We start from the raw sequence: 16691 nt of genomic DNA on the forward strand, positions 1-16691 counted from the left end.
GCGGGGCGCGCGGCGGACGCCCCCGGGCAGGGGCGGGAGTGGTGGAGGGCCGGTGGTTGGCTGTGAAAGGGGCGGTGAGCGAGGTGCTTAGGTCTCAAGGCGAGGCTTGGCCTCCCCAGCAGAGACGGGGGGAAGAGGCGGCGGCAGCGGCGGCCCTTGGGCCGGCTGGTGAGGCGATGGCGGCACCAGCCCCGGGGCCTGGCGGAGCCTCTGGTGGCGCTGGCTGTAGCGGCGGCGGCGGCGCGGTCGGCGGCTCGGGATCCGGGTCCGCGGGCGCAGGGGGCCGGCTGCCCAGCCGGGTGCTGGAGTTGGTGTTTTCCTACCTGGAGCTGTCCGAGCTGCGGAGCTGCGCCCTGGTGTGCAAGCACTGGTACCGCTGCCTGCACGGTGATGAGAACAGCGAGGTGTGGCGGAGCCTTTGCGCCCGCCGCCTGGCAGAAGAGGCTCTGCGCACGGACATCCTCTGCAACCTGCCCAGCTACAAGGCCAAGGTGAGGGAGCCCCGGGCCACGCCGCTGCCCCCAGTCCCGCTTCTCTGCGCCGCTCTCAATCTCAGTGCTTCTCATCTGAGCTCTGACTCAGACGCCTCGCCTCACCATCCCGCCTTTGCACGGCTGCAGTCTGTACCTTACTTCACGTCCCCCTCCATGAAGATCCTCTCTTCTCTTTGAAGTTCTGCTCCTTAAACCTACCCCCCTCACTTCCGTGATACACTTTTTAAAGGACCAGATAGTTTCCAGTTACTGGTTTCCATCACTCATTCCACTTTCCACAGACTTCCCCCATAAAGACAGACCACCCCCATTGTTGTGCCATTCAATACTTTCCCATTTTTTATTAGATCATCTTAGCTGCCTTAACACCGGCTGGATTTCTAAGATCTTTGCTTTCACCCCACATTCACCTCACTCTTTTCAAGCTGTGACTTATAACTATTTTATTCTATTTTCGCCTAAGTTCTCTTTCATTCCCTCGATTATGTTTCAGACTTGTAAGTGAGTGTAGTCCTAGACATCCTGCTAACTTTCAAATTACAGGTTTGAATAGAACATCCTCTCCCCTTCCCCGTCAGCACCATTTAACCATCCTAATACTGCCTTGTTCCACTATTGGCTAACTTCCCTGCCAACTTTTTCATAGTTCCACCTTGATGGTGTGCCTCTTCTATTCTGTGTGTCATCTTATGTGCTGATTCTGGTTTTGATGCCTTTTCCCCCTAGATTCTTGTGCACATTCCTATCTTTTTCATATACAAATAAAAATTTCAAGTAACAGGTTATGGTAGGGCTGAGAAGATTCTCCAGGCAATATAAACAAAGACCTCGAGTTTGAATTCAGTTGGATGGATAACAGCTATTAAGTATAGCAGTCACCAAGAGCATATGTGAGAGAGGATGAAGTCTGTCCTAGAATGTGGTAAACATAAAAAATACATTAATAACTAAAAAAAGGAGATACCCTTTTTAAAGCTAGACTGCCAAAGGGGGGGTCAGAGTAAAGTAAAATTTTTTTCCCTGTGTGAAATAGATGTAAAATTTATTCTTCTGTAATAAAGCAGGTTTTAGTTCAATAAGATAAGGAATGTTGCAATTAAGTATGTCAACTATCAAATTAGTTTTTTTCTATTAAGTGAAATAGCACATTAATTTTTTTTAAGTTTATTTATTTTGAGGGAGAGCACGTGCACAAGTGAGTGGGAGGGGAGCAGAGAAAGAGGAAAAGAGAATCCCAAGCAGGCTCTGGGCTATCAGTGCGGAGCTGGACGTGGAGCTCGATCTCACAAAATGAAATGTGAAATCATGACATGAGCTGAAATCAAGAGTCAGTGCTTAACCGACTGAGCCACCCAGGTGCCCCAACACATTAATTTACACATGGTGGATACTCAGTGGATACTAGTTGTAATTTATGTAGTAGCATGCAGAACATTGCAGTTTTATCAGGCAAAGTAGGCTTTAAGACATTTTTGTAATTGGTCTGTAAAAGATACATTTACATGAGTCAGGATTCATATGACAGTATGTGTTAGTGTGTTCATGTAAGTCAACATGCAAAAGAAGCAATATAGTATAAGCAAAATGTCTTGCCTTTTGCCCTTGTCTGCCAGCCACCCAGTTTGCCTTCTTGGAGGCAACCTGTGTTACCTGTATCCTTCTAGAGATATTTTAGGTTTCTTAGGTTTTTAATACTTTATATTGTCTTTCTACCACACCCATGATAGGTATTATAGATTTCTACTAATCATATGTTCGTTCAGATGTTGCAGGACACAGGAAGAATGTCTTGAGGATAAAAAGATTAATTCAAAAGAAGTCAGAGACCCTAGTAAGGAAGTCCTCAGTCAAGTAGAGAAGAAAAATGTATAGAAATAATTAACACATGATAGAAATTGCTCCTGTGACATATATATATATATATATAAAACGTATACTCCCAGTATACACACACACACACACACACACACACTAGAATTAGAATTTCAGTGAAAGGAGAGATTTACAAGTTGAGTGGAGGCTTGGAGAGGGTTTGAGGTTAGGATTATATTTGATTTGAATTTTAAAGATAGGGAGGATTTGAACATTTTACTAAGAAGAAATACTCTGAAAAAAGTAGGACAAGAGGAAAGCAAAGGCTTTGCACAGCATATATGTTTACTTTAAAAAGGGTGATCTCCAGGCACTATGCTCACTTTTGCAGATGCAATGATGAATAAAAACAGACACAAAACTCTTAATAGATGCCTTGCTTATGGAGCTTAGAGTCTCGTGGGGGGAAATAGATATTAATCAAATACACAGTTGTAAAATTGCATCTGTGGTAGGTGCTATGAAGGAGAGAGAGGTGCACAGTGCTCTGAATGTCAGAGATGGAGGATTTGACCTAGGTATGGAGGTCAAGAAAGGCTTTCCTCTGAGGAAATAATGCATGTCCTGAGACCTGAACAATAAAGCCAAGGGGAGAGAGAAGACTTCCGGGACAGAACTTGATGATTATGAGGGACAGAGAATACATCAGTGTGGCTGAATCAGAACAAAGGTGAGACAGGTTTGAGAGAAGATGGAAGAGGTGGAGTGAGGCCAAACTACAGGGAAGCCATTTTGGATTAGAAGCAAGAGGGGGTTAGGAGTGTGGGGATTGGTGATGTGATTTTTTTTTTTTTTTTTTTTTGCATTTTTAAGAGGTTATTTCTGACTTTGGTATGGAGAACAGATTGGAGGGGGACCTTAGAAATATGGATAGATCCGCTAGGAAGTGGGTAGTGGAGGAGATGGGGAGAAACAAGAAAGATTTAGGAAGTAAAACCTACAGGATTTGGTAATAGATTTGAAATAGGGGTGAGAAAGAGGGAGGTGTTAAGAATGACTCCTAGATATCTAGCTTACATAATATGAGAATCACCTGGGCTAGATTTAGGAGAAATAGCAGTGAGTTCAATTTTGGTAGAGTAGAATTTACAGTGTTTTTGAGACATCCGAGAGATTTCAGATAGGCAGCTGTTACAGTTTGGAGCTTAGAGGAAAGGCTAAAGATTTCTATCTTTATATAGGGTCTAGTGAGATTGAGTTGAAGTAGTGGAAAATACAATTATAAAGGTAAGCTGAAACTCATCATGGATGTCCTTGGCATGTAGCCTTCAGTGTATAGTTTGGGCTTTGTTCTACTATTATAAACCATAGAAGTTTGAACAGAGCAGTGACAGATAAGTACTGTGCTTTAGAAAAACTAGGCCATAAGATGAATTGGACAGAACAGGGGTTAGTACCTATACCAGAGGTACCTAAGACCTACCTGAACAAGTGTGTAGAGGAGAGAAGAGGATGGCTGGGAGAGCTATTGCAGAGAACAAATCCATATAGGACAGCTAACTGAGAGTGGGTGAGATGAGGAAGAAGAGTCAGATAGGATTTCCAGGGAGCCTGGGTAACTGGGAGGAGGATGCGGACAGGTGTGGGATAACATAAAACTGGAAAGTATTTGGAATTGCTGGTCTATTTAGGATTTGTCTTCTTTTTGAAAGTTCATATTTTTCATGTTACCAAGGAACATCAATAATTCCAGTCATACTTAGCATCTAAGTATAATATATTCTCAGATTTTCAGACCTAGATCCTAAAGTAGGTCTTAAAGGTGTTTGTTACAATGTAAAATTTAGGTTGTACATGAGACTGTGGGAAAGAAACTATGGATTGTTTTTATTTATTAGTTTGTATATTTATTTTTTCATTTCATCTCAATTGTTCAGTATCCAAATCTAAAAGATAAGCACACTTATAATCACAATATCATCACACCTAAAGTGTAAAGAAATTAACAATAATTCCTTAACATAAACAATGCAGTGTTCAAATTTCTAATTGTTTTATAAATGTCAAATGTTATATTTAAAATTTTCAGTTTATTTAATCAATATCTGTGTAAGGTTCTCATGGCAAACTGCTGATATATATCTCTTAAGGCTATTTTAGCCAACAGATTCACCTACTAACTCCCATTCCTGAAACTTATCTGTTGAAAAAAACCAGGTTGTTTACCCTGTAGAGTTTCCCTCAGTCTGGATTTTGCAGATTCCATTCCAGTAGTGTTCCTTATGCTCTTCTGTCTTAGACTCAGAGAGGTTTGCTCAATTTAGGTGAGATTAGTATTGCTATTGTTTTTGTTCTTGTTGTTTTTCAGTGTATTTTCTATTAGAATCAAGTGGTTGTGTTGGATGCAGACTTAAATGTTGTATGGTGCCAACTGTGGTGGAAAAGAACTTAGGAGAGCAAAATCAGGGAGATTCGGTAGTCGTGGTTAGAATAACTTCATACAAGTGATAAGACTGATTCAGGTTTTAGAAGATACAGTTTATGTTGGAGGAGGAAAGTAGCTATGATACTACAGATAGGGAGAACAACATGAAGTTAGAAAGGGAAATAGGAGGGGCGCCTGGGTGGCTCAGTCGGTTGAGCATCCGACTTCGGCTCAGGTCATGATCTCGCGGTCCGTGAGTTCGAGCCCCACATCGGGCTCTGACAGCTCGGAGCCTGGAGCCTGCCTCAGATTCTGTGTCTCCCTCTCTCTCTGCCCCTCTCCTGCTCATGCTCTGTCTCTCTCTCTCTCTGTCAAAAATAAATAAGCATTAAAAAAAAATTAAAAAAAAAAAAAAAAAAAAGAAAGGGAAATAGGAGGAACCAGACCTGGAGAGCTTTGAAAACCAGGAAGAATAGTAGTTAGTATGGAACCATCAAAGATTATTGAACTGAGATGAAATGTGATAAAGGTGCTGTTTTAGAAAAATAGGTCTGGAAAGAATTTAGGTAGAGAGTTAATTATTGAGTGTAGGAGAGTTTTAGGGGGCAGAGGTATGGTGGTCACCAGAAAAGGGTACAGTGAAGAAAGATTAGTCCGGAGTAATAGGAAGAAGTCATAGCAGTTTGGAGAAGAGGCTGGCAACAGTGTCGTCGTGACAACGAAGGATAGAGAAAAAGCAATTGATATTTGTAAGAATTAGGGAATAGGCATAGGTAATTATCAGTTAAATATTTTATAGTGATTTTATAAAATGTTTTATATTTTCTTGTCTTGATAATAATCTGTTGAATTTTTAAATAATATTTGGGGGACATTTTACTCACCCATTTAATCTTATGTTCTGATATTTTATGTGCTTAAAAGTGTGTTATAATAGGAACAGATAGGAAAATATTTAGAAATACTTTAGTATTGGGGTGCCTGGGTGTCTCAGTCGTTTAAGTGTCCAACTTCGGCTCAGGTCATGATCTCACGGTTCGTGGGTTCGAGCCCCGTCTTGGGCCCTTTGCTGACAGCTCAAAGCTTGGAGCCTGCTTCCGATTCTGCCTCCCTCTCTCTCTCTGCCCCTCCCCTGCTCCTGCTGTGTCTCTCTTTGTCTCTCAAAAATAAATAAAAGTTAAAAAAAAATTTTTTTTAAATACTTCAGTATTACAGCCTCCTGAATCAAGCAGAGTGTTTGTTTGTTTTTTAATGTCTCTGCCCTACAGTGTAATAATGAAGCAGTGAGGTGCTGGCAAATAGGAACTGAACACTGGATGAAGGGGCTAGATACCAGACTTCTCTTTGGGACTCTTGCTCTAGCTACATGTTGACTTTTAGGTCTGTGCCCTCATCCCTGTGTTGCAGTAGGTCCCTTTAAAGCCCTTCCTAATGCTGAAATTCTGTGATTCTGGAGTTGGTGGCTCAGATTAACTAAAGCAGTAGATCCCAGCCTTTGGCTGCTTTGGGGTCATTTGAATAAGAGATTTTCTTTAAAAAAATTTTTTTTTAACGTTTATTTATTTTTGAGACAGAGAGAGACAGAGCATGAACGGGGGAGGCTCAGAGAGAGGGAGACACAGAATCTGAAACAGGCTCCAGGCTCTGAGCTGTCAGCACAGAGCCCGACGCGGGGGCTCGAACTCGCGGACGGTGAGATCATGACCTGAGCCGAAGTCGGCCGCTTAACCGACTGAGCCTCCCAGGCGCCCCAAGGGATTTTCAAAAAACATACAAATCAAAAACTTTAAATTATTAAAGCATGAGAAATGTTTACTATTTAGACAGAGTAGCAATTTCCATACTGCCCTTATTTTGGAAGCTTACAAAACTGATTAGTGAAGATCAACTAATCTGTCATATCTATGGTAGCTGCTCTTAATGACTATCTCTTTATAAATTCTAGTGCTTGAAATTAGATGCTGTCTAAAGGGTTATTTGATTTGGTAAAATGAGAGTAGTGCTGTCTCCATGTATGAGTAATAACTAGCAAGGAGGCTGAGGATCTAACATAGTTTGTGGTTATTAAAATTTTTCATAAACTTTAGAACGGCTATGACTACGTTCTCTATTAAAATACTTTGGGGAAGTAGGGGCGCCTGGGTGGCTCAGTCGGTTAAGCGGCCGACTTCGGCTCAGGTCATGATCTCACGGTCCGCGAGTTCGAGCCCCGCGTCGGGCTCTGTGCTGACAGCTCAGAGCCTGGAGCCTGTTTCAGATTCTGTGTCTCCCTCTCTCTGAGCCTCCCCCGTTCATGCTCTGTCTCTCTCTGTCTCAAAAATAAATAAACGTTAAAAAAAAAATTAAAATATTTTGGGGAGGTACCTGGGTGGCTCAGTTGGCTAAGCGTCCGACTTTAGCTCAGGTAATGATCTCGTGGTATGTAGGTTCGAGCCCTATGCCAGGCTCTTGTGCTGACAGCATAGAGTCTGGGGCCTGCTTTGGATTCTGTGTCTCCCTCTCTCTATGCCCCTCCCCTGCATGCTCACGTGCGCACACGCTCTCCTGCTCTCTAGCAAAATAAACATTAAAAAAATTCTTTTCAATAAAAGTATTTTTTGATGACAGTATTGCCAGCATGAAAACTGTATATCCCTTAACTTTTTGATATAAAAATACTAAATATAAACTAGAGTAGAGGAAATAGTTTAATGAACCTCCCAAACCTATCACCAAGCTTTACCAATGATTAAATATACAGATAATCTAGTTTTGTGTTTACCCTACCCATTCTCTCACTCCAGCCCTGGATATTTCAGAGCAATTCTGAGATATCCTCATGTCATCCATAAACATTTCGGTATTATCTCTAAAATATAAGGATTCTTGTGTATATCTTTTGATATTTTAAGAAGTCTATTTGGAGAAATGATACCATAGTTTAGAATTTTGATAAATAATAAAGCAGTTGGCAGTCATTTTATTTTTTATTTTCTAATGTTTATTTATTTTTGAAAGAGAGAGACAGTACGAGCAAGGGAGGGGCAGAGAGAGAGGGAGACACAGAATCCAAAGCAGGCTTCAGGCTCTGAACTGTCAGCACAGAGCCCGATGCGGGGTTCAAAACCACAGACTGCCATATCATGACCTGAGCTGTTGCTGGAGGCTTAACCAACTAAGCCTCCAGCCACCCAGGCACCCCAGCAGTTATTTTAAATGTTGCATGCATCTTTTGTTAATATTCCATCCTGAAACTAGCCATTTTTTGGAAATACATACTGTATTATTTAAAAATATATAACTTTATTGTCTAAAAACATGTAGCCTAAAACCATGGATACTTTTTAATGTTTGAGAAAAATCAAATTTCTATTTCTTTGGTCTGCTTTTCGTCTTTTCAGGTGCGTGCTTTCCAACATGCCTTCAGCACTAATGACTGCTCCAGGAATGTCTACATTAAGAAAAATGGTTTTACTTTACATCGAAACCCCATTGCTCAGAGTACTGATGGTGCAAGGACCAAGATTGGTTTCAGTGAGGGCCGCCATGCATGGGAAGTGTGGTGGGAAGGCCCTCTGGGCACTGTGGCAGTGATTGGAATTGCTACAAAACGAGCCCCCATGCAATGCCAAGGGTATGTGGCATTACTGGGCAGTGATGACCAGAGCTGGGGCTGGAATCTGGTGGACAATAATCTACTACATAATGGAGAAGTCAATGGCAGTTTTCCACAGTGCAACAATGCACCAAAATATCAGGTGAGAAACTAGGTATTTTCTCAGTTGTGGTCCTTTGTCAAATCACAAATCATTAATTTGTTTTAAGTTCACAAAATTTTATATAGCAGCTTTGTGTGTCTTTTTGGTAATTTAAAAATAAATAGTGTAACTGGCCTTTCTTTGCTACTTTAATAATCTTTTAGTATTTCTGTATTTGTTTCCTAATACATATTGACCTTGAGCTATCTGTCTTTGCTCTAAATCAGGGGTTGGCAAACTTTTTTCTATGTAGGGCAGGTAATAAATATTTCAAGCCTTGTGGTCCCTATGGTCTCTGTCACAACTATTCAACTCTGTTGTTGTAATACAAAAGCAACCATAGATAATATGTAAATGAGTGTTCATAGCTGTGTTCCAGTAAAACCTTATTTATGGGCTGCAAGCAAGATTGGTCCAATGACCATAGTTTGCCAACTCATGCAAGATTGTCCTTTTTCCTGTATCATGTCACATCCAAACCTACTTTTTTCTAGACTTCTCACTCCCAGAAATGTACCTGTGCACATGCGCATACATATTCACCCTCTGCTATTCATTAATCTGTTTGTGGATTCAGAGCCTCTGGAGATGTCAGTGATTTCTATAAGACAGGCAAATTTAGGCAAACTACTGAGTTTTTTTTTTACTCTCTTCATCTTATCTTAATGCCATACTCATTTGATTCTAGGGTCAAAATTATAGTTCCTATTTGTAAATGCCATATGATTAGCATAGAGTCAACAGAGTCTAAAACACAATATTCTGATAAGAAATTGGAAATTTTAGGGGTGCCTGGGTGGCTCAGTCGGTTAAGCATCTGACTTTGGCTCAGGTTGTGATCTCGCGGTTCCTGAGTTCAAGTCCGCATCAGGCTCTATGCTGACAACTCAGAACCTGGAGCCTGCTTCAGATTCTGTGTCTCTCTTTCTCTGCCCCTCCCCTACTTGCACTCTTTCTCTCTCTCTCTCTGAATCTCTCTCTCTCAAAAAATGAATAAACATTAAAAAAAATTAAAAAGAAATTGGAAATTTTAAAGAATTATAGACTTAAGAATAAGAGATATTAGGAGCACCTGGGTGGCTCAGTTGGTGAGCATCTGACTTCAGCCCAGGTCATTATCTTGTGATTCACAAGTTCAAGCCCCACATCAGGCTCTATGCCAGAGCCTGGAGCCTGCTTTGGATGTTGTGTCTCCTCTCTCTGCCCCTCCCCTGCTCATGCTCTGTCTCTCTGTTTCTCTCTCTCTCAAAAGTAAAAAATAATAATAAAAAAGAATAAGGTTATTATTAGAGTCATTTCATAATGATAAAGGAGTTAATCAGATAGAGAGATATAACAACTGTAAATGTATATGCACCTGATAAAACAGCTCTAAAACACATGAGGCAAAAACTTAAAGAACTGAAAGAAGAAATAGGTAAATTAGCAAGTATAGTTGGAGATTTTAGTACTGTCTTTAAGTCTATTTTGTCTGGTGTTAATATAGCAACTTCAACCTTCTTATGCTTACTATTGCAAGGTACCTCTTTTTCCCTATTCTTTTACTTTCAGTCTGTCTTTGTTTAAAATGGGTCTCCTAGCTGGCATATAATTGGGTCTCTTAATCTAACCCAATCTCACAATCTCTGCCTTTTGATTTGAGTGTTTAATCCATTTACATTTAATGTAGCTGTTGGACTACAATTGATATTGTCCTGATCTCTCTGCCTCTGAAGTTGTGTTCTTTTTTAAAAATCTTTTTTCTCTTTGTTTTTTGGATCAGGTAATTTCTATTGCTCTATCTTCAAGTTCATAGATTCTATGGCTATTAGGCCAGGGTAGTGAATTTTGTGTATTGTATTTTTCAACTCTGGAATTTTCATTTGGCTCCTTTTTATAGTTTCCATTTTTCCATTGAGATTGTCTGTCCATTCATTAATATTAGATTTGTCTTTAATTCTTTGCACATATTTATCATAACTGCTTTTAAGTCTTTGTCCACCAAATCCAACGTGTAGGCCTACTTGGAATTGGTTTCTATTGACTGCTTTTTTCCCCCCAGAGTATGAGTTGTACTTTCCTGTTTCTTTTCATATCCAGTAATTTTTAAGTTGAAAATTGGAAATTATAGATAATATACTAGTAATACTGGAATGTTTTGTTTTTAGGAATCACTTTGTTTTTTCTGAAATGTGTGGGTTTTCTTGTTTTAGTAGGCAGTTAACTTGCCTAGATTCTTCAAATTGTGAACTCTGTCTCCCCCATGGTATATAGCAGCTAATGTCTTTGTTGGTTTTTGTTTTGTTTTGTTTTTGCAGCGGGGGAGGTTTGGCTTCTAGCTGCTATCTTACCAGCCTGGTTTTATTGGGGTTTCCCCTGTATCGGTGTAAGACAGTGATTATACAGTGATTTGGTCAGAGTTAATTCTTGGATTTAGGGCTCATCCGCTTTATGGTTCCATTACTTCTGGAGTTCCTCCTCTAAATTTCCAGTTGCTCTGCCATCTCCCAAGTTTTGCTCTCTGACACCTAAAGCTAGTAAGACTTTTGCTTTCTGTTCTCTGTGCTGTGTACATGCTGTATGCTCAGTCAAAGGTAAAACAGATACGCAAATTTCACCAGGAGTGGTTCTGTCATCTTAGTTTCCATCTTCCGTAAAATAGGGAGAAATCCTAGGATAGATGTGAGGATTAAATGAGATAATACAAATAAACCACAAAATGAATACCAACAAAATATTAACTTTTCATTTCTATTTGCTGTTGTTTGTTTTGTTGGTGGCAATAGTGGTGATGGTAATTAGGATGTTCGTAGGTCCATAAAATGGGGTGTTAGTTAATCTATGAGTTGGGCAAAGAGAAGAAAAAAGTAAATGTTTGTAGTTGTCTATGACAGGAAGTACAATGAGGGAAAGTAACAATAGCAGGAGTTATCATAATTGGGAAGTATTAAATTCTGACTTTTGATTGCTAATGTTAGGACTTTCTGCCTCCAAGTATGTAAATAAAACAACCTTTTATAGATGCAAATTATAAAAGTAAAATATCCTTCTGTCCTTGTTTGTCTGCACTTTTCCATGTAGGAAAATAACTGGATGTATTGTGCTTCTGCTTTAGTTTGCTGTTTTTATAACAAACAGGTGTTTCAGAGCAGTGGCCCATAAAATGACTAATAAGCCTATTCTGCATCTTTAGAACCTATGGTCAGATTTGGTTCTTCATGATTATATAAGTTCCACACTGTTTGAAGAACTGTTTTGTCAACTTTAAAGGTTATATGAGTGTTTTTATTATGGTAATTTTTATTGTGATAAAACATACACCTTTATTATTTTAACCATTTGTAAGTATACAGTGCAGTGGCATTAATACATTCACAATATGTTTATCCATCACCACTATCTATACCTAAGACTTTTTCATCATCCGCAGCACAAACTCTATGCTCATTAAGCAATAACTTCTCATCTCTCCTTTCCTCCATCCTCTGGTAACCTCTATTCTATTTTCTGACTCTACGATTTGAATATTGTAGGTGCTTTATATAAGTAGAATCATACAAATATATATTTTTGTGTCTGGCTTATTTCACATAACATAACATTTTCTTTTTTTTTTTTTAATTTTTTTTTTTAACGTTTATTTATTTTTGAGACAGTGAGAGACAGAGCATGAACGGGGGAGGGTCAGAGAGAGAGGGAGATACAGAATCTGAAACAGGCTCCAGGCTCTGAGCTGCCAGCACAGAGCCTGACGCGGGGCTCGAACTCACGGACAGCGAGATCATGACCTGAGCCGAAGTCGGCCGCTTAACCGACTGAGCCACCCAGGCGCCCCTAACATAACATTTTCAAGGATCATCTGTGTTATAGCATATATCAAAATTGCATTTCTTTTTATGGCTGAATAATATTCCGTTGTATATACATATTGTAATAATTTGAAAAGGTTAGATAGACATTTTTGGTAAAATATACCAAGTTACAGATTTTAGTGGTAAACTTCTAAGAAAAGCCTTTAAACAAAGAGTAAATAAAATCTGGGAACTGTTCAGTAGGAACATTTAAATTTTTGGTATTAAATGCAGATCCCATCTTAAAAAAAAAAAAACTATTGGGCACCTGGATGGGTCAGTCAGTTAAGTGTTGGACTCTTGATTTTGGCTCAGGTCATGATCTTGTGGTCATGAGACCGAGCCCCACCTAGGGCTCCCGGCTGGGCATGGATCCTGCTTAAGACTTTTCTCTCTCCCTCTCCCTCTGCCCCTCCCCAGCTCACTCACTTGCATGCACATGCGCACTCTCACTCTCTCTAAAAAGAAAAAAAAGAAAAAGAAATTGGGGCACATGGGTGGCTCAGTCAGTTGAGTGTCCAACTTCGACTTAGGTCATGATCTTGCGGGTCACGAGTTTGAGCCCCTTGTTAGACTATATATTCTTAATATTTTAACTTATTGATTTGTATCTTATTTCTTCTAGCTATGCCCTTGGTGAGTTTTCTTCTAACCTTCTTTTGGTGTCTATTTTCAGATAGGAGAAAGAATTCGAGTCATTTTGGACATGGAAGATAAGACTTTAGCTTTTGAACGTGGATATGAGTTCCTGGGGGTTGCCTTTAGAGGACTTCCAAAGGCCTGCTTATATCCAGCAGTTTCTGCTGTATATGGCAACACAGAAGTGACTTTGGTTTACCTTGGAAAACCTTTGGATGGATGACAGTGGCTTTCTTGGGATGAAAAACTGAATGGAGAAGATACCTGCTTGTGGAAAGTAGAATCATGAAGTGACAGTGTCATACATGCATGCCCAAGAAACATCCTGAAAAACACATGAAATTGTTAACTGGAGAAGCAACTCTACAGCAGAGATTATCTTAGTGTTTCCTCTTTCTACTGGGCCAGAAAAATCCTCAGGGTTGCAGTTGGTTGAGTGGGCAGTTGACATATGCATGTTGCAACAGATTTTGTCTCTAAGTTAGCAATGTGTTATTTCCAACTTTTAAGGTGAGATTTTAGAGATGCTATAAAAGGGATAAGATAAGGAAATAGCAAGATTTTTAAGTAGTGTGTTTGTGAAGAAAGACTGATCCTGTTTTACAACTGCCTGTTTTTTCTCCAGACCCTTTTTTCCAGCCAGCTTGACTATTAGAAAAGTATGAAACTGGTTGGGTTTTATTTAATATTTTTAATATATTGAGAAGCATGGTCTGCCTGGACTGCACTTCTCTAACAGTGAGATGTAAAATTGTGCAGCTATTTTAAAAGTTGTATATATAATAAGTGTGTAAAAAAACCTGTAAAAACAAAAACAGGACAAAGGGGTTGCTTTGTTCTAGTTCAATTTCTTAAAAACCACTACATGGTACAAAATTAGAATAACGTTTAGGGAAAATTAGGTAACTACAAAGAAGAGGATTAAGAGGAGATGTGCTGTATTGGCTCATTTTTAAATTAATTTGGTTTACAGTTTCCATAGCTATTACAGTCTGGTTATTTTTCTTTTAATGATCAAAATTATTGTAAAGATCCCTCAGTCTCTTGAGTTTAAGATTGAGGGAAGGCAAATCTATTTCTAATCATACATGTATCAGTAGTAATAAGAATAATGTGCATCTTATAGTATCTGGTTTTATTTTTTGGCCTTCTGAGAAAGTATCTCATAACAACACAGAACATTGCCATTTGCTCTTACAGGCCTCAAATATGAAAGCTGTTAGTCACAGACCTAAGGAAGAGAATTAATGGTCCTTTTATTTTGTAATTTCATAATGCTATAGATATTATAATTTTTTTTTAAATTTTATATTGTTTACATCATGGCAACAAATCTAAGCCTCAGACTCTTCATTGGGGTTATCAAGAAAATGTTTACTCACCCACCTGAAACAGTGCCAGCCTGAACCCAGGTTAAGAATGTTCTTAATCTCATCATAGATAATTGCCCCCATGGGACTTGAAATAAAATACCTTGTGCTGAAAACTTCAGGTTGGCAATATTTTGAAGGTTTCATTGTAGAAGAGCTTGACATTAGTTTTTGACTAATAAATCTGATTTCACTAATATTCTTGAGTTAATCTAACATACATGAGCAGAGATTTTCTTTTGTTAGAAGAGAAACAAACATCCTTCCGTATGAAAGTATAAATGTATGGTTTCAGATGCATCTTTGTGATAAGAATTGACTAAGGCAGATGAAATCTTTGCCTTTTAGGTTATTGTGCGTAATTTTGTTTTAAATCTAATCAAATTAGAGATACCAAGCACCTGGCTGGGGTTCTTAACTCCTTGAGAGTTAAGCTTATCAGTACTCTCATGAAGCAGGGGATTTCAGTCATGAACAAAGCTTTATTTTTGCCACCTGACAGGTTTACAAATATTTATTGTGTATTTGGTATGTTGCTTAAAGGTGAAATCCGTTAAAAGTCCTTTTCAATATCCATGTCAAGAAGAAACCTCCTGAAAAACCATATTTAATAGTACAGAGTAAGACTATATGTTAAATGTATTAGAGAATATAGCTGCTACAGAAATTGATTTTTCTTGGTGTAGAACAACTCAATTTAATTGGCAAAGTTTAAAATTTAAAGAAAACTGGTTCAGGATGAAGATTGATAAATGATAAAACAATAAAGTCCCTTATGTGCTTGGTCTTTTTTCAGGGTATGATATAGCCAATTCCAAGAGCGTTTGCGAGAGTTTTGTTTATAAATTGTTTTGTCTTATTAGTAAACATTCATTTGTAACAAAGTTTTGAAGGTGCTGAATGGAAAACAGAAACATGGGGTTATTGCACATTGAACCTAGAATCAAATAATTGCCTAAATATTTAACAAAAAGCCATTCTTATCTCAAAACTGAAATTCTCTAATACGTTATTTGCAATTTTATAGAATGGAGGTCATATTTAGAATGAGCGTCAGGGGAATGAAGAACCTTCATTTGTAACTTGGTAAAGTATTTTATTACTGGATACCAATAGCTGTACAGAGAATATTAAACCAAACTATTACAATGTTCAAGGAAAAGGAATCTCTTTTTCATTGGTGCTGAGAGAGCATTCAGGTAGAAGATGTTGCACCTGAAAGTTGAGTGTCAGTCCTCTAAACCAGTGGTTCTCAAACTTAGCTGTACTTTGGAGTCATCTACATTTTGAAAAATCTTGACGCTTTTAGGGTCTCATACCCTAAAATTCTGATGTTGTTCTGATGTTGGACATGGTCATAAGGATTTTTTTAAGCTTCCTAGGTGATTTCAATATGCTGCTAAGGTTGAGTTTTAAATTCACCTTAAGTTTTCTCATCTGCAAAATTAAAAAAAAAAAAATAATCCCTGCTCCCTTCACTACCTCACAAGTATATTGAGGGTAAAGGAGAAAATAATGGGAAAGTACTTGTGTGATGGATAAAAAGTGCTATTGAAAGGCAAAGTAGTATTTGTTGTATTTCAACTGAAACTATGATCAGGAAAGAAAAATATGTAATTGAATTTACTTTGTTGACTTGGGAAACCGGGAGCGTTCTCTTTGGTTCTTAACTTTAGTGAAGCATGCAGATGTGCAAACACTCAATACTATTACTCTTACTCATACTATGGTCTTCTGTCATACTTGAGATAGGCTGTTTTAATTATCTGGTTCTACATAGGAAAGAAACATTAAGGCTTAAATTCTGTAATGGCCAATGGCTCACAATTCATTAAAACTTTTCATACAAGGAGTTCTGTGGTTAATATATGTAATCATTTCATAGTTGCCATTTGTTTTCATTATCTGACTTGATTATTAAGCCATTTATTTCATCTCCTTCATTCTTACTCATGTAAATTTAGGTATAGATTTTATAAAGCACATAGAGCAAGTAGGTTTTGCCCAGTTGACTAAAGTCATGGCTAAATGAATAGGCATCATCTGCCTTTTAGATATGATTTAACTTGGGAAAGAGAGTTACAAAAATAACAGCCCAAAACCATACAGTAGGTATTATAATTAACTTATAATTTAAGTCCCCAAACTGCTGTTTATATAAACTATAATATTAATATTTTTTGATCTTTAAAAAAAATGAACAGTTTTGAAGAGATAGAAATGTAAAGAGTTTTAAACATTACTTCCTGGAAATCAAGACCATCTCAATTAGGACCACTCTGAAGTCTTTCTGGAAGGAACAGTCCATACCCAATCCAAATACTGTCCTCATAAAGCATTCCTAATTTATCTAGCTGAATGTAACTTCTCCTTCCTTCAAATTT

General features: G+C 38.5%; 1 protein-coding gene across 1 annotated transcript; it reads left to right on the forward strand.

Annotated features, from left to right (window-relative positions):
* The first annotated feature begins 51 nt into the window (after positions 1–51).
* Positions 52–16159, forward strand: FBXO45 (F-box protein 45). Its single transcript, XM_040484860.1, has 3 exons — positions 52–491; positions 8112–8468; positions 12975–16159. The coding sequence occupies exons 1-3, from the start codon at positions 177–179 to the stop codon at positions 13158–13160; spliced, it is 858 nt and encodes a 285-aa protein (XP_040340794.1). The 5' UTR covers positions 52–176; the 3' UTR covers positions 13161–16159.
* Positions 16160–16691: the final 532 nt, after the last annotated feature.

Source organism: Herpailurus yagouaroundi, unplaced genomic scaffold (assembly GCF_014898765.1).
Source record: "Herpailurus yagouaroundi ecotype Mexico unplaced genomic scaffold, PumYag 162, whole genome shotgun sequence".
NCBI lineage: Eukaryota > Metazoa > Chordata > Mammalia > Carnivora > Felidae > Herpailurus > Herpailurus yagouaroundi.